A 24,862-nucleotide genomic window follows, 5' to 3' on the forward strand; every position below is an offset into this window, starting at 1 on the left:
ATGTCTTAGGCTGACTTTACACTGAATCTCCATCACATGCAAACCTTATTCCTCATTGAGAATTTTTATAACATACTTTCAGTAAATGAATAAATCACATTTATGCCATATATAAAACCTTAATAGTCTCCAATAAATCTTTCAGCAGTCAAGATCTTATAACAGAAGGTTTGCTACCTTATCCCAAAAAGCAGTGAAATCCTGCACATTCACGATCATTTTACCATCTGATGGCAGTTGAGAGTGGAGCTGTGTTATCTCATCAAGTAACAGGAAGTTCTACAAAAAAAGGAAACACACAGATCAGATTATTTAAACTGTAGGAACAATGAATAAACAAAAAGAATTGCTTCCTTGGAATTTGCAATAAAAAAAACTTTATGCAGCCTATATACTGCTATGCCAACTGTATGTAATGTGTAGTTTACACTAGAACAAACTAGATAATATATACAATATTATATACTATTATAATAACATACAATGATGTATATATATATATACACACACACATATATGCACATTATAACATATAATAAAGTATATTATATATATACATTATTATAATAACATACAATAAAGTATATTTTATATATATATATATATATATATATATACACATACATATACATATACATACACACACACACACACATGGAAGTTGTTCTGGGGAGGATTGTAACCCCTCACTCAAAAAATATCATAAGGTCCTAACCCTAAATACTTCAAAACACAACTTTATTTGGAAATAGAGTTGTTGCAGATGTAATCAATCAAGGTGAGCTCACAGTGCATAGGGTGGGCACTGGACCCAATAAGACTGGTGTCCTTATAAGAAGAGAGACACAGAGACAGAAAATAACCATGTGATTATAGAGACAGAGGCTGGAGTGATGGCAGTTACAAGTCAAGGAGCTCCAAGGTTTGCCTGCAAACTCCGAAGCCAACAGAGGAGAGGAAATGAGTTACCCTTGAAGGATTCAGGGGGATCCTGACTCTGCTGACACCTTGATTTCAGACTTTTAGGCTCCAAGGCTGTGAAACAACATAATTCTGTGGCTTTACGCCACCAAGTTTGGGGTACTTTTTATGGCAGCCCCAGGAAATCCATACAGCAACTTAAAGGGACTCTTGCATGAGAGAAAAACAAAATATCCTTGTAAGCAACTTCGTTAATTGTAAGCAACTTGTAAGCAGGGCGGGTAATTCTAGGTCCAAGAGGCAAACCGAATCCCCACCAACACAGGTGGCGACTGACACAACACATGAGGACGTCTGAGAAACGGAACAACACATGAGCAGGGACCTTCTCTGCTAAACATCATGAACAGCCTTCAAGTCCTCGACATCCTCATCTATCATGCCACACAGCGACACATGTGTTTGCACCTTCAACTTCAAAAGAATAACTGGTAAAAACAACATAAAAACCTGCTTCTGTGCAGGAAAAGGAAGAAGAGATCCCTGCATCTCTCCAGAGACCAGCTGGTGGGAGTCACAATCCACTTGTTCCCTCCTCCTCCCATCCAGGTTCACCGAGAACCTGGACACGGGGCGCGGATAATCCTCCCTGCCCTGAGCCTGTGTCCAGCAGGAGGAAGGACGGACGGACAGTTGTCTGAGCAGTCCTCTGCAGACTCTCAACCACTGCAGCCTGAGTTCTCTCTCCATACCACCTGTCCCATCGTCAGCCATGTACCAGCTCTTGCCTGTTCTGACACAGCTTATCTCTCTGCCAATTCTCCATTCCTCTTGAAACAACATAATTTCAGCATCTCACTCACTATTAATTATTTCAAATACTGATATACATAAATATTTCTTTGCTGGTTCTTTCCCCAGCCCTCCCCACCACCACTGACCCTACTTCAACATCATTCCCTCTTGATCTCTTTACAGCACGACTGAACGTGTCCACCACATTTAAATACCCACAATGTCCCACCAGCACCTAAGCCCACAATCCCCAAGTGGCCTCTGCCTAGACACCCTGAGTACTAATCTCATCCATCCTTCCAGCCCAACTCAAACGCTAACCCTCGTGGGAGCCAGCTCAAAACCCTTGAGGCTGCCACCATCCTCCCCACCTTTGAATCCCCAGAGGGATAGCAAATCATATAGAGAGGAGACACTATGTCATTCATTCACTTACACTGTCCAACTTCAACTAAGACTGAGCCCTGCACAAAGTCAGCCCATCATGGGAATTAGCTAAAGGAAGAGACTGTACCATGTAGTGGCTGCATGGATTTGACTGTTCACTGACTGCATGGCTACAGCCTTACACAGTCTGAGTTCACATAGCAACAAGCAAAAGGTTGTACGTGTATATTATCCAACTTGTCTAGGCAGAAATTAAAATTTTAGCTTAAGAGTGTTACCAAAAAACTCAATATTCAGTGTGTGTATAGTCAACTAGAAATTCATCACTTTCAAAAATAAAACGGACTCAAAAAAAGGAAAAATTATGCCTTAAATGAAGAATTAAATTTATTGAGCATTTGTCCACAAATAATAGGTCTGAGTGGGGAAAGACAGTATAATCTTCCAGAGGTTAAATGAGATTCCAACACACGACCAGCTTGTAAAGGAGCCAAAAGTGCTGGCTGCATTTTTTTCCCCAGGGCTCAGGCTGATGATAAAGCTGGAATTAAATGGCCATTAGAGCCATGAAGTGCAGACCCAGAACAGGTCATGCAGGAAAGTATCAACGTCAGAACTGCAGCCAAAAAGATTGACTTCCCAGTGGCTGGAAAGGGAAAACCTACACAGCTCTCTGAATAATATTAACCTCCGAGACACATTTCATTGGATGTAAAAGACACTGAAGACTTTTGGTACTTTTAAGTTAAGACAAGATATTTATAATCCTATTGCAGTAGCACAATGCCAAGGCCTTCAGTCCCCTTTTATTACTAAGAGAAAAATAAAGGCACCACTGCACCCGCTCTAAGGTGCGCAGGGGTGGTGGGTTTCCTTCCTAGGGCTCCCAGACATGACCTGAGTGGAAATCCTGGGAGACGACCACCCAGTCTACTGAGTCCCAGCCTGCAGGAGGCACTGGGGCAGCAGGACTCAATACCACACCTTGTTCTAAACTCTACATGGCCACCACGCCTCCAGCCCATCTGTGATCAAACCCTGCCCAGCTCTGACCACTTGGGTCAGTAAACTCAGCTGACCTTTTCTTCCACTCCAGCTGTCCTTTTGACCTTCTAATTGGGCATGAACACATCCAGGTGAAAGACAAGGAAGAGAAGGAACCAAGTTCTTGCTCTTCTCCTTCCACGTGACTTGCCAGCCCTAAAACTCAAAGCAGCCCGGGAACTTTGAACACTCCCAGGGAGTCAGCATCACTCTACTGGACATGATGCTGGGCAGTGCAGGGCTGGCCATGCATATAGATGTAGCCCTAGATCCAGGTGAACGAAAGTGCTGGGAGAGGGTCACAGGGCTGCTGGAGGTTCAGCAGCATTTACTTAAATCAAGGACAGAGGAGAAGGTGACCCAGGGGGCCCAAAAGAGTGAGTCAAGAGATTCCACCATTCCACATGCCAGAAGGTACGAACAAGGTTCTGTTAACAGTGGTTTTAAAAAAAAAAAAAAAAATCAGGCTTTCGGCAGAATCCTAGTTCTGTCATTTGAAAGCTGCGTGAGGATGGGTGAGCTATTTCACCTGTTACACAGGAACTTGTTTCCTTATCTGTAAAGTAGGGACACTAATGTTTATCTCATTCAATTGCTGTGGAGATAAAATTAGATGATGTGTACAGGGTTTCAGAGATTCTGGACCACACAGGGAGCCCTGGCAGCAGCGATAACAAAACCACAGCAACACAACACACATGTGAAGCTTCCATCTGGACAGGTCACCGTGTCACTGAGAACATTACTATGGTCCAAATCCATTCCTAAATGTTCTGCTTCAAGATGTGAAAGCACAAAGAAATTTTATTGAACTACATGGACCATTCCTTAACAGTGTTGTTAGAAGCCCCATCAGAAATAAAGATAAACTCAGGGGACCAAACTGACCTCATAAGACTGATTTGTTTTAGGTGCAATGGTTTTTTTATACTACAGAAACTTCATAAAATACCTCAGATTTTATGGCAAGACCAAAAAATAAAATCAAAACCACAGCCAAAGCTAATTTCACTAGAAATCTATTATTGGCCAACCATCACTGTGGAGACATGGGAACAAAACAAGTTAGAAGTTTTATAAAGCCCAAACACTTCATGCCCAGGCCGCCTCACAGAGCCAATTCATCTTCGTTTTTGACTGATTCATAAAAACACAAATCCTTAAATATCTACAGGGTCTTATCTTGGTGATGGAAATTATTTATCTCTGGCAATTTAAAGACACTTTTTAAAAAGAGAGCAGGACAGACTGTGGGTATGTTGGAATCACAAGTTCGAAAGGAAGACGGCAGCTAGAGAGGATTAAGCAATAACAGAAAAAGGGCAGAAACAAAAAGAGGCAAATCAAAAGGGGAAGCTCAGAAATCAAGTGAAACAACTATGGAGGAAAGAATCTATTTTAGATACAAAGAACTTAGTGAATCTGAGGCCACTTAGTGAGCAGGGACCTCTCAGTAAGTTCCTCCCCTCCTGGCCTAGAGAGGAATCCTATTCACGCCAGGACTGAGCACAGTCATTACCTAGTCATTCAAGGTAGCACAGAAGATGCAATCTGTTTGCTTTTCCTACTTTCAAACAACTTAATCATCCTGCAGTCATCAAGAGCCTGTACCCCTGCGACTCCTACTACCACCTATTAAGTAAGCAGGGATCATATGATATTAACAATGCACTCTAAATGGCAACCCACTCCAGTATTCTTGCCTGGAGAATTCCGTGGACAGAGGAGCCTGGTGGGCTATTGTCCATGGGGTCGCACAGAGTCAGACACGACTGAAGTGACTTAGCATGTACGCATGCATTCGAGAAGGAAATGGCAACCCACTCCAGTATTCTTGCCTGGAGAATCCCAGGGACAGAGGAGTCTCATGGGCTGCGGTCTATGGGGTCGCACAGAGTCGGACACGACTGAAGCGACTTAGTGGCGACAGCAGCTGTATCAGAAGGCAGGGGAGTACTGAGACATTTTGGAATGACTGCCAGCCTTGGCACTAAGAAAACTAAACCTCAGCTAACTGGAACACATTGACACCAAATAAAAAGAGGCAAAAAAAAAAAAAAGACACAAAATCCACCTACAACATAATAAATTTATATGTCAGCAAACCTTGATTCTTCGGATGCTGACGAATGCCTCTGACACCTTCTCGACGGCCGAAGGGAAGAAGAGGGTGACTGTCAACCGCACAGCCCCGTACAGCGACACCGCCACAAACACACGGCTGGCTGTGATCACGTTGCCAAGGAACACATAGGTGGTGAAGGTGACGAAAACGATGATTTTGCTCGCAACAAAAAATGATGCCAAATTCATTCCTCTAAGGTAGGAACTTCTCAGAATCTTGGAAATTTCCTTTCTGGGGGAAAAAAGCATAGGAAATAGGTTTTAAAAGAAGCATCCGCATCCAAGACATGCATTCAGTGCCCTGTGTGAGTGGTCCCTTTCTAGAGAGTGGACACAGATTAAGATAATCCATCCCTCACGTCCTGGAGACACTGCATGCCCAGGGGCTCTGTGCCGAGATAAGGACCACACACTTCATCACCACTTCACTCTTCCAACTAAATGGAGTCTTGATATCACACTATTTTGGGTCAATTAGACAAGGTTTGAACTTTCATTCAACCAGCATTTGTAACAAGTCCTGGGCTAAGTTCTTCGCTGATGACAAAAAGACAGAGCCCGTCCCTGCCAGGAGCTCATGAAATCAGAGGAAAGAGAAAGCAACCCCAAAACTGAGAGACACGAAGACAACAGATAGAAGCAGGGAGCAGAGAAACAAAGAGCAAAGTCGTGTTAACTCGGAGCAGTGGCGTCAGGGCAGGTCACAGGGACTAGGAACTTGAGAAGATGAGCTGGAGTCAGTCAGGGCTGGCGGAGGCCAGAGAAGAAGGAAGATGGGAGTGCATCCCCAGCAGAGGGAGGGGCACCCATAAAGGTGCAAAGTGAGAGGTGACGGGAGCAGCCAGAGAATTCTAGGCACCCAGTGCTGGAGTACAAACACTCATCAGATATTTAAATGAAAGACAGAAGAAAACATTCTATAAACATAAAGCAAAGCATAAAAAATATTTTTATGGCTCTGTTTGGAACAATACTGATTCATAAAGTCTGGCCTGATACATGTACACTCAACCTCTATAATCTTCCCATTCGTGCTATATAAGTTATAGTTTCAGTTTAAATATCATTTTAAATGCTAAAATCTTAAATCATTGCTCATTTGGGATGCATGGTATTAAGAAACACTTGTTACTTAATTTCTGTATAAGTAAGAAGCATATATATCTGTTCCTTTACTCAAATGACGTCTCTCCTATTCTATTTAACCTTCCTGCCATGTGTATAAAGGGTGAACTTTAAATTCACCTTAATCTGAAAACTTGGTAAGACTTCTAAACCACTCAGTAAATATGAAATAAACCAGAAAATAGGTGTGTGTACAAAAACTTACCTTCTCAAATTGGTGATAAGGTCTGCAAAAGACTTTTCCCAAGCATACATTTTTATTATTCTGATGCCCGTTATAACTTCATTCATTGTCCTGATCCTGGTGTCTGTGAAGGCTGCAGTCTTACTCCTAAGGGGACAGACGTGAGAGACGAGCCTTAGTGACCACAGCAAGAATTTCCTTACCGACAGCAGCAGGGGCACAGCCAAGCACCAGGGATCAAATGATTCCCTACAGCTCTCCTGAGCTGACAGCACAGGCAGGTCCTACTCAGAGTACAAACGGAGGAAGACTTCAATTAGGGAGTCAACCATTCAGCCCACTTCAAGAAGTAACCTGGAGAACTTACAGTATTGGCTAAGGAAGACCTGAAATGAGTCAGATACAAACCACCTGCCCAAGGAGGTCGTGGTTGGGTAGAGAAGTCAGAAAGACACCCAAATCTAACAGGAAGACAGTGTCGGTGATGTAATAAAATAGGAGTAAAGTGCTGGGGAGCAGAAAAGATGGGGTTGTTAATGGCACTGGGAAAGGAGAGCAAGAAAAGCTTCAGAGAACTGGTAGCAATAGAACAGGGTCTCGAAGGATAAGGAACAGCTTTTCACAGCAAAGGTAGGAAATGAAATTCCAAGGAGAGAAAAAAACCACATGAAAAAGTATACACACAAAAAAACTTAAATGGGCTTCAAATAGCACAAGATCTCCATCACCTGACAACCTGGACAATGACCCACCTCCAACACTCTGGGACCTGTTTCAGCTCTAATTTATCACCATTAGGTCCTACATCACCTGTCTCTTTTCTACATCACCTGTCTCTTTTCTATCACAAACGCTGCTGGGACTGTGTTACTTTACAAAGTCATATTTAAGACTGATCTTGCTCTTTGGGTGCTTATAACGTATTAAAAACAAGATACAGACATATACACACCTGAAAATGGCTCTAATACAAGCATAACAAAAATGTATGCATCTGACACTGGGCCTCTAAGGTTATTACTATTTAATAAAGCTTAAATAACATCATTTAAGGTACATTCTGCTTAAGGACACTCTACTTATTCAGGTATGGTGCCTCGAGGAGCCAGCAAATGACTTCAAGCAGATGGTAGATGTTAATCAATTACATGTTAGCAATTTTTTAAACCAGTGTTTGTCTTACCGGAGTGACGAAAACAACTTCCCGATGCAGCTTTGCAAAGGCAGAAGAATAATGAGAACCGCCATCCCAGCAAGACATGATATTCCTATTTCCATCCAGAGCAGGGCGGTCACTACGATAGCCTGCAGTGGCCCTGCCCACAGAAAGTGCAAGAATATCGTTACCTTAAAAGAAAAAGACAAAGCCTTCTTAGGACTATACAAAAACAAAACCCATAAGGACACAATTTAAAACAATCTCCTGTCAAAGAACAGATGGGAACCTAAACAGAAATGATCACAGTGGGTTTTAAACCTGCTAAAGCAGAAATCTAAGCATCTGCCCGAGATGATGCTGTTCTAGGGCAGCACAAGGTCAGCTGCAGGAATGTCCAGGGAGAAGCTGACTGGCAGCCCTGGGAAGATTTCAATCTTGTCTACCCTAGAGGTGAGCTCGGGGTTTCCCCAAACTCCGTCTACTTCAGAATTCAGTACTTGTGTCCCCTCCAGCTGCCCGGCACCCCAGAAAAGTCTAATTCCCCCTCACTCTCCAGTAATTCTTTGTGTATGTACCTCCCTAACAGGTTGTGGCTTCTCCAGGGCAAAAACTAAATCTTATGCATCCCTGAAACTGATAGGGGCCTCTGTTCATGTTTGATGAATGAATAACTGAAAGAGAGGTGTCTAATGCAATATAGATTTGTCTAGAAGCTATAATGCCCTGGGTAATGTGATCTATTCATAAAGTGTAAAAAAAGATTGTAATGGGACAGTGGAGAGTAGGTTGCTTCTGGCTAGGGACCACCCAGTTGGCATTATTCCTCACAGGCTCCCTATGCAGCAGGCCCTGAACAGGGCACAGGGGAAAGAACAATTCCTGCCCACCAGGCCTTCATCACCTCGAAAGGAGGAAAACAGATCAGGCAGCAAACTAACATCATGTGCCAAGAAGGGCCATGCCAGAAGGACCCCTAACCAAGGGAGACACCAACCAAGCTGGGCAAGAACTCTGCTGCCTATCTATTACTGAAGCATGTTGTACACAATGTCAGAAAAACAAAATTCTCATCTACAGGGCAATACACATGATTACATCTAAGTTGCACACAGACGAAATGAGTTGGATAAAGAGAACCCTTGTCTTATGTCCTCAACAGAACCCTGGCTGACACCAAACCCTAGAACCTGGCATCCCAATAAGCTGAATGCAGTGAGAAGGATGGAAAATGGAAGAGGATCCCTTGGGCAGCTCACCTGATCAAACTTGTTCACATCGTTGGATAGCAGGTTGACTATCTGGCCTGTGGTGGTCTTCCCCATGGCCGAGTTACTCAAGCGGAGGGCCTGAAATGAAAGAGAGACAGAATTGGATTCCTGTGGTGACACCAAGTCACTCTTGGAATATAACACAACAGAGCCCGTTTTGATGGGATCTTGAGCTATGTCAGGATGAGGAGCGTGACCCCTGGCAGTGGGGCTCTAGGGACCCACGTTTGTCCTTCACCCCTCAATGTGGTGACAGACATGTCCACAAGGATAGCAAACAGCAAAGTCCCCAACCCTGTCTTGTTTTTGTTTTTGTTTGGATGAATTTGGACATGGGCAAAATATAAACAGATATATTAAAAGGTTCCTATTTACTTTTTAAAGGCAATTTTATATACAAATAAATGGTAATTTTTCATGCAGAAAACACATATTTTGAAGAAGTAGATATTTGATCCCTAATTTTAACAACTAAAAGAAGGCAGAAGTGCACACCAACTCTGACTTTAAACTGAATATCAAAGGGGAAAAAAAAAAAATCCACCTAATTGGAATTGACGGACCAAAAGGCTGGTTTTGGAACAAAAGTTAACATGAAGCAATTATAACACTGCAGCCAACACAGAAATCAAGAACTGGTCACAAGCGAATCACTCAGATGCTACACCGGATTAAAAAAAACAGAACATGATGCGACAATAGTATTATTAATGAGGAAGACATGACTTACAAGCAAATCTGCCAGATTTATGCTTCCAACCATGAAATAATAATAGGTACTGGACTTGCCCTCCACTGCAAAACTATAAAGTTGGACAAAATATACGAAGCACCTGTTTTCAGGCAGTAAAAGACCAGCAGTGCAGGACTGTGACCCCCGAGAAGAAGTGTGCCCTGTGGCTGACCTGTTTTCTACCTGGGGGTATATTGTGCCCAAGCAGAGTTAAAGTGTCACTGAACTGAAGAGGAAGAAATGGATGTTGTAAGTTGCAGAAATGGCTGCAATTTGGGCAGGAAGAGCAGAGGTTAAGCCCAGAACATCTTGTGGGGATTTCCCAAAGGACTTTGCCTGAACATCACTGTATGTGAACAGAGGCAGATTCCACGGGGCCTCGCTGAGGTCACTCAGTGCCAGGAGACTGCAGATTCTACCCAACGACAAGAAAGAGATCTTCCTAATAAACAGCTCAGACATCCAGTTCAGCTGTCAGGAAGGACATGACTTACAAACTAGAGTAAGAACCATGTACTTGGACTAAGTTCAAAATGGAAATAACTGCCCCAGACAGACTAACAGAACCAATCTAACAGGAATTCCATATCAGAACAAAACTCAGTTATCATCTAATTCAAGGCTTGCTGTTTTTTAGTCACTCTGCTGTGCCCAACTCTTTGCGACCTCTGTCCATGGGATTTTCCAGGCCCACCAAATAAAACATAATTCTCAACTTCTAGGTACTGTTTTTTCTTCGGTCCACACACTGCTGCCCATTAATTATAGAAAATTAATCTTCAGTTCTAATAAAGTGTGTTCGTGTGTGCTCAGTTGCACTCGTGTCCGACTCTTTGCAACCCTATGGACTGTAGCCTGTCAGGCTCCTCTTTCCAAGGAATTCTCCAGACAAGAATACTGAAGAGGGTTGCCATTCCCTTCTCCAGGGGTCTTTCCGACCCAGGGATCGACCCCAGGGATCGAACTAGCATCTACAGGTTATAGTAAAAACAGTTCACATCCAGTTTAGAGAAAACAACATACAAATTAATGCTATTATTTTAGTTCTATATTTACTTAACATGTTACAATGGGATATTATCAATATTTGGTTAAATTTGTTTTCCTTGTGAAAGCAAAATAGTTCTACCATGAGAACAATAAAAGGAAAATAAACTGGATCAAATCTGCTCTATAAGTCAGACCCTAAATTAGTTAAGTTAATTAATAAGTTATTAACTTTTAATAAATCAAGAACTAAATATTGATTAACAATTATAAAAGCCTACCAATTTTTTTAAGGGACAAAGAACATGTACAGGAAATACACTACAAAAGAAACACAGAATGTTAATGAAAATTTACTAATAATCAAATATACTCAAAATATGACATCTAAGTTTGGCAGCGGTGTAAGAACATCTCATATCATCAAAGAGCATATAAGCAGTTAACTCTTGAAGGAAACCTAGCATATCAAAAGTTTTCCAATGCACACACCCTGAGAAATTAAACATGTCTAGAAAGATTTGGCTTTAATCAGGTTCATTTGCACTGCTATTTGTTAATATATAAATCTGGAAACGATCTACATGTCAAATTACTAAAAATTAGAAAACAATCTAAATATCTAATTACTGATTATGCTAGAATCTGCATGGCCATTAAGAACAATACTACGAATTGTGGAGTATTCATTCCATCAAAGCAGGGATCCATTTATGGGGAGGTGGAGGATAGGCAGTAGAGAAATTACCTATGGGACAATTAAGAGAACTCCATGATGAAAGTGAAAGAGGAGAGTGAAAAAGTTGGCTTTTCTGAAAACATTCAGAAAACTAAAATCATGGCATCCGGTCCCATCACTTCATGGCAAATAGATGGGGAAACAGTGGAAACAGTGGCTGACTTTATCTTTCTGGGCTCCAAAATCACTGCAGATGGTGATTTGCAGCCAAATTAAAAGACCCTTACTCCTTGGAAGGAAAGCTATGACCAACCTAGATACCATATTAAAAAGCAGAGACATTACTTTGTCAACAAAGGTCCGTCTAGTCAAGGCTATGGTTTTTCCAGTGGTCATGTATGGATGTGAGAGTCAGACTGTGAAGAAGGCTGAGCGCGGAAGAATTGATGCTTTTGAACTGTGGTGCTGGAGAAGACTCTTGAGAGTCCCTTGGACTGCAAAGAGATCTAACCGGTCCATCCTAAAGGAGATCAGACTTGGGTGTTCATTGGTAGGACTGATGTTATTTTGGCCACCTGATTCGAAGAGCTGACTCATTTGAAAAGACCCTGATGTTTGCAAAGAGTGAAGGTGGGAGAAGGGGACAACAGAGGATGAAATGGTTGGCATCACCAACTCAATACACATGGGTTTGGGCGAACTCTGGGAGTTGGTGATGGATAGGGAGGCCTGGTGTGCTGAGGTTCATGGGGTCGCAGAGTCGGACACGACTGAGCGACTGAACTGAACTGATAATCTAGGCCAAAACATAAATTTTGTTCAACTTTTTAAAAAATATAGTGTAAAAAAATATTAGTCATTCCATTTGAAAAATAAACAATGTCTCCTTTCTCAACTGTTTTGAATCAGATGTGAAACTCCATAACCCACATATGGACACACAAATATCATCAAAGGAGCAGAGAAAAAAATGTTCTCTGCACATGAATTGAGTTTTCCAGACTAATGAGAAGTATTAATCCTTTAAGAATCCAATGTTCATTTGAACAGCATCTTCCCCCAAACCCTGCTGCAGTCGGCCTTTAAAACCAAAGACGAGAACTCAGTTCACCGTCTTAATGCTGCACTCTCCTCATCACCAGCAAGACTTATATCCAGTGCCGATGACCCTCAGTGCATAGAAGCGCTTCTGTCCCACGGAATGCTCCAAATGGCCATGCTTTTTGGGTTTTTCATACATTATAATTCTATCTTTTCCCCTGCCATCAGGTTATCCCTTCAACTGACTAGCTCACCATTACCTACTGCTATTTCTAAACTAGGTTCTGGCATCGTAATATCATAAGTGAATCAGAGTAGCAGACCCCGAATAAGAACCTAAAGGACTCAGAACAGAAAGCAGACTCAGGCTCTCACCACTTATTTTGCATTTGGCTTATTTCCTGGTTCATGGCCCTGCCCCCCAGAATTGATAATGGGAATTATTCCAACAGGCAACTAGGGTAAGCGTATGTTTAGCTCACCTGAAACAGAATACTGCTGTATTTTTCCCAGAGTGTTGCCTAGAGTTGCTTAGTAATGCTGTCATACCTGCTTACATGATTACATAATATAAAGCCATTCATCTCTGCTTTTGCGGAGAGGACGCAGAAACTGCCTAATATCTTCCCCCAGCATGAACATAATGGGTGACTATTAAACTAATGAAACTGCCATAAAACTAATTACATTGCCTCTATGGTTGTGTGGAGAAAAAAACTCACTGCAGGAAATAAAAAACAAAGTCAATACAAGATCAACCACCTGCTGTTCTCTCATCTGACAACTCCACTGCCTTTTTCTTGTTGCTGGCCTGATTTTCCATGGCTGGCACCCAAGCCAGCACAACCTACTCAGCTCTCTACAAGCTTTGAAGGATGTAGCAGTTAGCTCCTGCAAGTACCATTAGCTTTTGTCTAAATCCACAGCACCTACTGGAGGCACCAGAACGCCACGTATACAGAGCTGACAAGTGACCCTCTGAGTTTGAGAAGTGACCTCCATGAGTATGGAGTCCAAAATGTGGACTCCAAGCAATCCAGGCTCTCCTGGTGGCTCAAAAAGTAATCCTGCAATGCAGGAGATGCAGGTTCCATTCCAGAGCTGGGAAGATCTCCTGGTGGAAGGGAATGGCAACCCACTCCAGTATTCCTGCCTGGAAAATCCCATGGACAGAGGAGCCTGGTGGGCTACAGTCCATGGGGTCGCAAAGAGTTGGACACAACTGGGCAACTAACACTTTACTTTAAGCACCACTGGTGGGTGGACGCCCCTGATAGCCACCATGGGGTCAGGCTAAGGACGTGAAGCCCTCAGGAGGAGTTTGTGCATATTCTCAGACCTCATCCTCTCCAAGGGCTTTGAGTCACTGAGATGATACCCTTGGAACTGCCCTGCCCCCGGCCTGGGATCAGGGAACTTTTGTCGCAATGGGGCAAAGCTCACACCTGGACACACCCCTCCTAGAGCTACAAAATACAAAGAAACTATATGGGACTAAAAATAACTGTGCTCATGTGCAGTTGGGGCAAATTCTGGACCAAAAGATACAAAAAAGACAAAAAGAATCAACTGCCATTTCTGAAGAGCTGGGACCTCAACCAAAGGTGTGGCAAAAACAGAGTGCCCCCTCCCCCACACTCAACACCACAAAAGGAAAGGCAGACCACCTGAACCACCCCACCACAACCCTCACCCCACGTAAGGAAGGAGCTTGGCCTCCTCACCTGGGGAGACAACAGGAGAGCCCGTTTTACCTCCTACAACCAGTGCAGGAGCCCCAGTACAACCTTGCCTGAATTTCTTTTGGGTTCTCTAGGCAATTTCCCTCTAGTTGGGGAAGACCAAGAACCCTGGTCAGATCAACGTGAGCTAGGGCAACAGAAAGGAGGAAAACCACAGAAAGGGTGGAAAACTCCACAATGAAGCGAAAGGAGATCCAAGAACATGCATAAATATACATTTATGGCTCAGCAAGAGAAGAATCTTAATGAGAATACAAATCAACTGTGACCCCAAAAGAAGGAAGGGGAGACTTCTATCAGCATTTTTCTTTAATGAATGTTTTCCTACATCTAAAAAGTAATAATCTATCTTCTCAAATGGAATGCTCAGTGATAAGAACTTATACATGAGGCCATATGCTGTCTTTTACAGCAACTAAACTGAGAACCATTTTTCCAATTATTTTATAGTTAGTATGCTTCCCTTCACATCAAAAGAATACAAGGGGAAAACAACATACCCAGTCTAAACTCACTGAGGGTAAATCATTTCACTGAGAATTTGTCAAAATGATAATACTTTCTAAGGGTTTTTCCTTTTTCCTAATGTTTTCTACGTAGCAAAGTGTTGAATTTGATTGAGGAGGACAAGCAACAAACCTAAAGTAACCAATGGTGCTCACTTTTATAACGTCACAGAACTAGTTGCATTACCCTTCCCTTAGACGTCACCTTGGAAGCTTTCAGAAAATGAAATCTGTGCAGCAGAAAAGAAAAACAGAATGACAAAAGTAGGAGATGCTCCCTAAATGTTTTCAATATACAGTTTCACAACCAAACATACCCAGCCATGCCTTAATTTCTCTTACTGATGCAAATGAAGGAATTAGGAGAAAAATGCACAGAGCCGAGAGCACAAGCTCCTCCCAGAAAGCCATCTTTACACACTCTTTACCCAGTTCCATATCCCTAAATCCCACGTTCTCCCACTCACTGGAGTGGAGCATATAAAATACCAGGCGTTACCCAGAGTTGTGAATTCCCAGAGGTCACAAGCGAAGAAAACGGCCCGGTTAGTTCAGCTAATGAGTCCCAGAGGAAGCAGGGGATGAAAGCTTCAAAACAGAACCAAGGCAGAGCCGATTGCTCAGAAAAGCACCCAGAGAGGATGCAGTTCTCTCTGAAATGCCTTCCTTTTCCTCCATAACTAACTCAAAGTCATCACCACAGCTGAGGGCCTGGGTGAACAGTAAATTGTTTCCAATGAATACTGAGTACAGCTAACCTAGCTTTGAGGACAAAGTGATAAGCCAGCCACCCAAGGATGACTCCTATATGATTCCACATATGTGAGGTTCCTTGAACAGACAAATACACTCAGATAGAAAGTAAAATGGAAAGCTGCCACTCACGAGGCAGAGACTGATGATGCATGGTGGTGATGCCTGCATAACAATGTGAATGGATTTAACACCAGTGACTCAATTGTAGACTTTAAAACAGCAAACCTAGTCAATTTTATGTTTTGACTGTTTGAAACAATTTAAAAAACAATGACCTTTGAAGACCAAAATGAAAATAACCACCAATCAAAAACTGTAAACGCAGTGAAATATTTAAAAGAATGGAGACATGAAAACACAGGTAGACAAAAAAATTAGAATGTTTAAAAATAGGTATGAGTCATGATTGCAGCACAAGCCCCAGGGAAAGGCAGAAGAATATACATGCTGTTCGTTCCCTCTCCAGGGAGACACCACATCTCCACCAGCCTGATCTGGCCTGCTGTTCCCTTCACCATTCCCCAGTACAGAGTTTCCAAAACTTTCTCCATGGTTAAGAATCCCTGGGGCACAGATTAAACAATACAGATTTCCAGGCCCCCTCCTTAAAAAATGCTAAGGGAGGGACTTCCCTGCTCCAGTGGCTAAGACTCCATGCTCCCAATGCAGGGGGCCTGGGTTCAATCCCTGGTCAGGGAACTAAAATCCCATTCGCCATAAGATGCAGGCTGGAGGGAGGAGTAGGCGGGCTATATGGAAAGAGTAGCATGGAAACTTACATTACCATATGTAAAGGTAACCAATGCTTTTGTGACTTGGGGAATTCAAACCTAGAGGGGTGGGATAGGGAGGGAGGTGGGAGATATGTTCAAGTGGGAGGTGCGTTGCTAAGTCACTTCAGTTGTGTCTGACTGTAGCCTGCCAGGCTCCTTCTTCCATGGAATTTTCCAGGCAAGGATACTGGAGTGGGTTGCCATTTCCTTCTCCAGGGGATCTTCCCAACCCAGGGATCAAACCTGGGTCACTCACACCACAGGCAGACTCTTTACCATTTGAGCCACCAGGGAAGCCTGAGATTTAGAAACCCGCCTCTTAAAACAGAGATACTCTAGACTTGTCTTGGAAAAGACAAATAGCTCAGTTGGTAAAGAATCCACCTGCAATGCAGGAGACCCCAGTTCAATTCCTGGGTTGGGAAGATCTGCTGAAGAAGGGATAGGCTAGCCACTCCAGTATTCTTGGGCTTCCCTAGAGGCTCGGGTGGTAAAGAATCTGCCTGCAATGTGGGAGACCTGAGTTCGATCCCTGGGTTGGGAAGATCCCCTGGAGAAAGGAAAGGCTACCCACTCCAGTATTCTGGCCTGTAGAAGTCCATGGACTGTACAGTCCATGGGGTCACAAAGAGTCGGACATGACTGAGCGACTTTGACTTTGACTTTCAAAGCCTAAGAGGGCTTCCCTGATGGTTCATATGGTGAAGAATCTGCCTACAATGAAGGGAGATGCAGGAGACCTGGGTTTGATCCCTGGGTAGGGAAGATCCCCACCTGGAATAGGAAATGGCAAGCCACTCCAGTATTCTTGTCTGGAGAATCCCATGGATAGAGGATCCCGGCCAGCTATAGCCCACGGGGTTGCAAACAGTCAAACACAGCTGAGTACACACAGCACAGCACATACCCAAAACTTAGGAGTTTGTTTACATTGACTTTTGATGGAAGGGTATAGGAGTTTGGTTGTTGCTGAGGAATTTTTCAAAGAAAGCAGGGATTACCAATTAGCTTTCCAGATGGTTACCTAGTAAAAACCTATTACTCCCCATTACGCACAGCCCACCTCCAGGGGTACACATATTGTCACTATGGGACTGGCACAGCTCAAGTGGAACAGTGTGCCACCAAACTCGGTCTTGCAAACAACTGCAACAAAATAAATCCTGTCTGAAGATGACTTTGGCATATGCAGCCAAGAAAAAAACATGGATCAAAAAGACATTCCCTGTAAGGCCATGAACACAAACACCTGTCACCCTAAGACTAGTGAACACAGTGAGTCCACTCGACCATGAATACAGCTAGTGAGGAGGTAAAGGGCAGTCAATACAGTGACTCAGAAACTGAACACAAGCCGTATATATAAACACAGTAACTATATTAATATGTGTGACTGGATAAAGACTGGGAAAGAATCTACAAAAATGATGCCTGCCCTTATAGGATGGTGGTGTTTGGGGTTTCTCCTCCCAAATTTTGCAATAATGGTAAGCAAACCAGCGATGCTTATGAAACAGCCGAAGTTTCAAGGCAGACTGCCTTTGCGGATTCCTAACAGAACCAGGATTTCCTAACGAACACTTTTCTCCCCTTCTATAATAAACCCCTGCGAGCTGAATCCTTTCTTTTCTCCATCTCTCATGAATATTATAATGCATTAGAAAGTCCACACCTAATTTATTTTACTATTTTGTCTAACATGTACTGTACTACATCAGTTCACATATGAGATTAAATAAGACATTATTTTTTTCTTTCAATGACCCACCACTCTCACTAAACTCTTCACTAAATGGGCAAAATAGTAAGAATGAAATGAAGGAATGAATAGCCAGACGTGATATCCTTTCCAATCATTTTTTCAGCTGACTCACAACTTCACATGTACCCACACACAATAGCCTTCATTGCATTTTCCTAAATCACTACTCTGATCATTTACTACCTTAATCAAAATTTCCAAGGGTTCCCCTTTACCAGCTCAGTAACTCCTACAGCCTTAAGCTCATGATCAAGACCCTGGTCCCAATATTCCTTTCTAGATGTATGTTGGAGCCTCGTGCTATGCCAACTGTGCTTCCACAATTCCCTGAATAAATCATTTTGGCTTTCTACTGCAACACTGCTCCATGCATGGACTGGCCCGCTGCAGGCATACACACTGACACAGAATAACAGACACGCACACATCACCCACCCTTCGAAGGGGTCCTCTCCTAAACCATTAAGTCTGTACACTTGAGTACCACTTAACACCCATATTTCTATTTCATCTAATTGTAGGTATTCTAGCCTTCTGTAACCGAGTGCCAGTAATGAAGATGACAGGAACGTGTGAACACTAGCTAAATGCCAGGCACTACGTTAAACGCTTTACACAGATTGGCTCATTTAATCTTCTCTACAACCTTAAGAGTTGGGTACTATTACAAATGAGGAAATGTAGGCATAGAGCAGTTAGCCTAAGGCTAATGTCTACAAAGAGGGAAAACTGTGATTCATACAAAAGCACTCAAACTACAGAGTCCTATTGTGTGTATGACCCTCCACCCTCCTAAACTGAATACATGATTCTGTAACAGGTGCCCTGCAAAATCAGTGCTCACAAAAACCCCAATGAAGCATATATTGTCTCCTTCAGTGTTTAAACTCAGGACACTGAGGCTCTGAGAAGTGGGTTCACTCACTCACAGTTCAGCAGACAGCGAAATCAAGCCTGGATCTCGGGTCTGACTGCGCTCAGTCTGCGCTCCCAGTCTCTCTCCCATCTGACCTGCCACACTGTCATCTAGCAAGTACTTGTGCACCTGATAAGAACCTGATCACTCAGTGCACAGGAGATTCCCAGCTTAGAATCTGAGCCACGGGAGAACTACAGAATGGCCACCATTGGTCAGGTTTATAGCTGCAATTTCAAAAGGGAATCTCCACTGAGAAATGTTAAACATCTAATCCACATGCTACTGCAATGTACTAGAAGATCTTGGTTATAAGATACAAGAAAGAAATTAAGCTAAAAATGCATTTGAGGCCTATCACTATCACCTGGTACCTTTTAAAACTCCCCCACGCAAAAAAAAAAAAACACTGCTATCCCAGTGGTTAAGCCTCCATGATTAACTAAGATCCAACAGTTCATGTGGTGAGAAATAAATCTGCTCCCCACTCCACCGCCAAGCCATTAGAATGAATTTCCACAGAGAGGGCTCAGGTATCCGTGTTTTTTAAATTTTCATGAATCTGTAGTGCAGCAGTTTGGGAACCACGGAGCTAAGTGTTCCCTTCCAGTTTGCAGCGCACCCCACATAGCAAGTTACCAGGTAGTATGCAATTGACACCTTTTATTCTCAAGCATCAGAAACATATCCTTTGAACAAAGCAGTTTAAACCAAACAGCCTCTCCTTGCTTAACCTGCTTTGCTCAATCTCCTGCCCACAGAAAAGTAAATCCTCACCCAGAGGATCCTTGATGAGATTAACTCTTCACAAAATGCGATTTTATATCAGCAACAAAGGCGGAAAATATTTTTTAAACTGCTAAACAGTGCAAGAAACATTACTAACACATTCTAATTTTATCTGGAAGTTAGAAAATACCATTAGAAGATAAAGTCCAAACAAGGTATCAGATGCTGTAAGAGAGTCATTTTATTTTCATAAATACCACACTGTCTCACTTGAACAATACTCAACATCCTGGTCTCTTAGAAATATAACTGCAAACTCGTAAGCAAGATATTAGATTGACCATAAGAAATCGCTGTTTCATTACCCCAAATCAGTTGAATATCTGTCATTCCCTGTGTAAAATAAACATTAGTCATTCAGTCGTGTCCAACTCTTTATGATCCCATGGACTGTAGGCCTCCAGGCTCCTCTGGAGCACACTTGGTACACAGGTTGTTTTTAAAGTCAGGCTCCATTTATCCAGAGGAGTTTGCAAGTTTGACCACTCCTGGCACCCTGGAAGGGCTCCTACTTCCAGTTCAGGCTCCAGGAGAAAGGATGCCTGCTGTCCTGATCACTGATCTTAAAACATAACTTAACTGAACAAGTGTCTGCAAAAGAGATGGGAAATGATCCGGAGAAGGAAGGGGTCTTAAGAGACAGGATTAAAGAAAGGAAAGAGAAAGAGTCCTTCACTCAGACAGATGATGGTTACCTGAAACCATGAAATAGAAATGGTGTGGATACAAGGAGCATGTAAGTTCCCCCAAATTACAAACTTCTGAAACTAGAACTACATTGCTTAGATGAAAACTGAAAACAGATCTAAGGTAAGTAAGAATATTTCTTTAAGATGCTAATGTATAGAAACAACCTCTCTGAGTTGTACTGTATGAATATCAGTAGTCATACTCTATGGTCACTACGAAGGTGAATTAGGGCTTCGTTGGTGGATCAGCGGTCAAGAATCCACCTGTCAATGCAGGAGATTTCGATCCGTGGGTCAGGAAGATCCCCTGGAGAAAGAAATGGCAACCCACTGCAGTATTCTTACCTGGGAAATCACACAGACAGAGGAGCCTGGTGGGCTACAGTCCATGGGGTCATAAAGAGTCTTAGCAACTAAGCAACAACATGAACCTAAGTGAATACTAATTGTTCCTAAGGGAACTACAGGGCTAGGGTTCTGGCCAGCCTTTGGTAAAAGCATCTTCATCAACCTCAACACTTAGATGACCTTCTTTTATGTATGTTTCTATTTAACCTTATTTAATTGCCATTGGTAATTCACAAACACTGGCCTCACACAAACACAGCCAGCAGCACTAGAACACTACCAGAACCAAGCTCACCTACACACATATTTCCCCGAAAGACACATCACAGTCTTCTGCTTAGGAACAAGAGACAACACTTCAGCACTCTTAAGCTGCAAACTCCTCTGAAAAGAACAAAAACACGAAAAGCAAGGCACCAAGCAGACCACAAAAAAGCCATCTGTTCCACAGTATGAAAGCAGAAATACATTCCACCCCACTGGGAGTATGCACGTCAGATGAGAAACTTAAGGGACTGTATGAACATGGGCAGAAGACCAGGAAAGTATCCCAATTTTTTTAATGATTTTTAGAATTATAAGTAAATTTTAGAATGATTTTTAGAATTACACATAAATTTTAGCAAGTAGGCAAATTTCCAAATACAGAACCTATGAGTATTCAGGAATACTCTTGTTTTTCAAACACTACATCAAGTACCCCCATGGACTGTACCCCAAGGACTGTAGCCTGCCAGGCTTCTCTGTCCATGGGATTTCCCAGGCAAGAATACTGGAGTGGGTTGTCATTTCTTCTTCAGGGAATCTTCCCTACCCAGGAACTGAACCCATGTCTCCTGTACTGGCAGTGGGTTCTTTACCATGGAGCCACCGGGAAATCCCTACAGATCTACAACAAAAGATAAAGGCAAATTGGGATGTTTGCAGGGAATCAAGTCATCTTAGAAGCTGAAACAACAAATGACGAAATCTCTCCTGCAAACCACCCTTTGGGTAACAAACACTAAAGAGAATTAGGATGAGATATCAGTCACATTAAGAAGTCTGGCAAACTGATCAGATTCTGCAGGTAAATCTGCCCTGGGTAACAGGCAGCAGAGAACACTCAGTGACTTCCCTGACTATCTGCTCTGGCTTTACCTGGCATTGGGAGCACACCATCCCATTATCAGGACTCACCGTGGGAGACCATGCTTCTTAAAATCTCTGTGCCATATGACAAGACCATCCTGATTAGTGATACTCTCATGCTGCCTGTCCCGCATCTGAACATCCATAGCACTCAGGCATGAAGACAAGGACAGGACTGGCAAACGGGAGAGACATTCTCACTACTGACTTGGGCTGGAGATTGACAACTATCTTCAATGCAGGCTCAGCTTGCTTTTTTATCTTTCCCTATTCCAGGTCCACCTCCCATGCTCTAAGCTGGGGGAGTTATTACCCTTTGAGATTTGAAGCTGGCAGAGTACTCCTTCTTCTGTGCTCCAACCATAAACAGACAGGAATTAAGACACTGGTCTCACTGTAAAGGTGATAGGTGACTCATGCTGGGAATATCACCAGGGACTCCTGGCGATTTTCTAAAAGGAGACAGTATAAGGCTTAAACCCTGTTTATTTAACCTATATGTGGAGCACACCATGAGAAACACTGAGCTGGATGAGTTACAAGCTGGAATCAAGATAGGAGGGAGAAACATCAACAATCTCAGACATGCAGATGATACCACTCTAATGGCAGAAAGTGAAGAGAAAGTAAACAGCCTCTTCATGAAGGTGAAGGAGGAGAGGGAAAGAGCCAGCTTAAGACTAAACACTAAAAAAAACTAAGATCATGGCATCCAGCCCCATTACTTCATGGCAAATAGAAGGGGAAAAAGGTCAAAGTAGTGACAGATTTCCTCTTCTTGGGCTCTAAAATCACTACGGATGTGATTTTATTTCATGGGACTGCACCCATGAAATCAGAAGACGATTGCTTCTTGGAAGGAAAGCGATGACAAACCTAGTCAGTGTGTTGAAAAGCAGAGACGTTACTCTGCCGACAACGGTCTGTATAGTCAAGGCTATGGTCTTTCCAGTGGTCATGTATGGATGTGAGAGTTCGACTGTGAAGAAAGCTGAGTGCCGAAGAATTGATGCCTTTGAACTGTGGTGCTGGAGAAAACTCCTAAAAGTCCCTTGGACAGCAAGGAGATCAAACCAGTCAATCTTAAGGGAAATCAACCCTGAATATTCATTGGAAGGACTGATGCTGAAGCTGAAAACTCCAACACTTTGGCCACCTGATGCGAAGAACTGACTCCTTGGAAAAGTCTCTGATGCTGGAAAAGACTGAGGGCAGAAGGAGAAGAGGGCATCACAGGATGAGATGGCTGGATGGCATCACTGATGCAATGGACATGAACTTGGGCAAACTTCAGAAGATAGTGAGGGACAGGGAGGCCTGGTGTGCTTCAGTCTAAGGGGTCGCAAAGAGTTAGACACGACTAGGCGACTGAACAACAACAAGGTTTAAAACACTATTCCTTTGACGGATCTGTGTTCTTAATGCCAGTTAGCTGACTTCACAGAAAAACACACCCCATGTTGCATAATCCCGATATTTGATAAGAAGTTCGAAAAAAAATTGCCCTAGAGATCTGAGGAATCTGAATAGACATCCTGAGCTGCTTCAATAGACCACCAATTGGAGTCACTAATCCAAATGAAATGTCATGTCTATAAAAACTTTTCATTTAGTCCTCAAGTCAAACAGAAAGATCAGTGATCAAGTGTGGATGTAAAATAATGTTATCACAATAAAACAGAGTCTGGAAGTTCCTTAAAATACTAAAGATAAAATTAGCATATAGTATAGAAATTCAGCTTCCTGGGGATGCACTCAAAAGAACTGAAAGCACAGACTTGAGCCAATACTGGTGCACCCATGTTCACAGCAGCATTATTCACAACAGCCAAAATGTAGGAACAGCCAAAATGTCCAACAACAGATGAAAGGATGCACAGAATGTTGCATAGACCTGCAATGGAATGTTATCCAGCCTTTAAAAGGAATTGAATTCTGACACCTGAGTCATCTCGAGTCATTAAATTCAGAGCAGTAGAATGGTGGTGAGGCGCTGGGGAGTCAGTGTTTAATGGGTATAGAGTTTCAGTCTGGGATGGCGAAAAAGTTCTGAAGATGAATAGCACTGATGGCTGCAACAACAATGTGAACGAACCTAATGTCACTAAACGCTGCACTTAAAAAGAGTTAAAAGGGGGGCTTCCCTGGCGGTGCAGTAGCTAAAACTATGCGCTCCCAATGCAGGGGGCCCGGGTTTGAGCCCTGGTTAGGAAACAGATCCCACATGCTGCAACTAAGACCTGGTGCAGCCAAACAAATATATTAATTTTTAAAAAAGAAGTTAAAGTGGTAAACTTGATGTTGTGTATATTTTACTACAATTTTTTTTTAAAAAAGCAATGACCAAAAGAAAAAACAAAAAAAAAATAAATAAATAAATAAAAAGCAATGACCAAAAGTAATTTTACCAAAGCAGTCAAAAGGTAAATTAAATAAGTCACCTGTATATATGATATATTCCAAAGGATCATTCAAAGTTACAACTGTGCCTTAGCAGCCATTTATAACACCCAAGCTGATTTCTTTCCAGGACCAGAGATCAGGAGGTGGGGCCTGAGCATGAACCACAATCGTTCTGAGGGGCCTTTCAGAGCTGTTCAGCAGCACCAGCTTTTGCCCTAATGAATCAGTCTGCCGGTAACCTGCATAGAAGTGTTGAATTTCTCCACCCCAGCGGGATCTTAGATGCAAGGCTGGAAAAAGTTCTTTCTCATGTTTCTGGAATTCCTGGTTACGTCTGTGATTTACCCCAATAATACCTGACTTCATAAAGGGACAATTCTCTTAGCCTAATCAAGTCAGCAAATTAATGGCTTTGGGAGATGTTTACATTCATCCAAGCAAAAGTGCCAGGGCCAGATCGGATTTCCCAAAGGCAATGTTCCAAAGTGTTAGTGCGAAGAGGAAGAAAAACAGGTGGACCCTGGCTCACCTGTGCAGCAAAGAGAAAGCTTTATTTCACTGAACCATCAGACCTAACAAAAGATTTTTACAATGTGGATC

The 24,862-nt window shown here is 42.7% G+C and overlaps 1 protein-coding gene across 3 annotated transcripts in view; it reads right to left on the reverse strand.

Moving 5' to 3' along the window:
* Positions 1-24,862, reverse strand: part of LOC515333 (ATP-binding cassette sub-family C member 4) — a 185,629-nt gene that overhangs the window by 111,030 nt on the left and 49,737 nt on the right. For all 3 annotated transcript variants that reach the window (XM_010810905.4, XM_010810904.4, XM_002691921.6), the window contains 5 exons: positions 8,996-9,085; positions 7,764-7,927; positions 6,602-6,727; positions 5,254-5,503; positions 178-279 (listed from right to left, as the gene is read on the reverse strand). In XM_010810905.4, coding sequence (XP_010809207.2) covers positions 178-279; positions 5,254-5,503; positions 6,602-6,727; positions 7,764-7,927; positions 8,996-9,085 — 732 coding nt within the window. The remainder of the gene's footprint in view (positions 1-177; positions 280-5,253; positions 5,504-6,601; positions 6,728-7,763; positions 7,928-8,995; positions 9,086-24,862) is intronic.

This window comes from Bos taurus, chromosome 12 (genome assembly GCF_002263795.3).
Source record: "Bos taurus isolate L1 Dominette 01449 registration number 42190680 breed Hereford chromosome 12, ARS-UCD2.0, whole genome shotgun sequence".
Lineage (NCBI taxonomy): Eukaryota > Metazoa > Chordata > Mammalia > Artiodactyla > Bovidae > Bos > Bos taurus.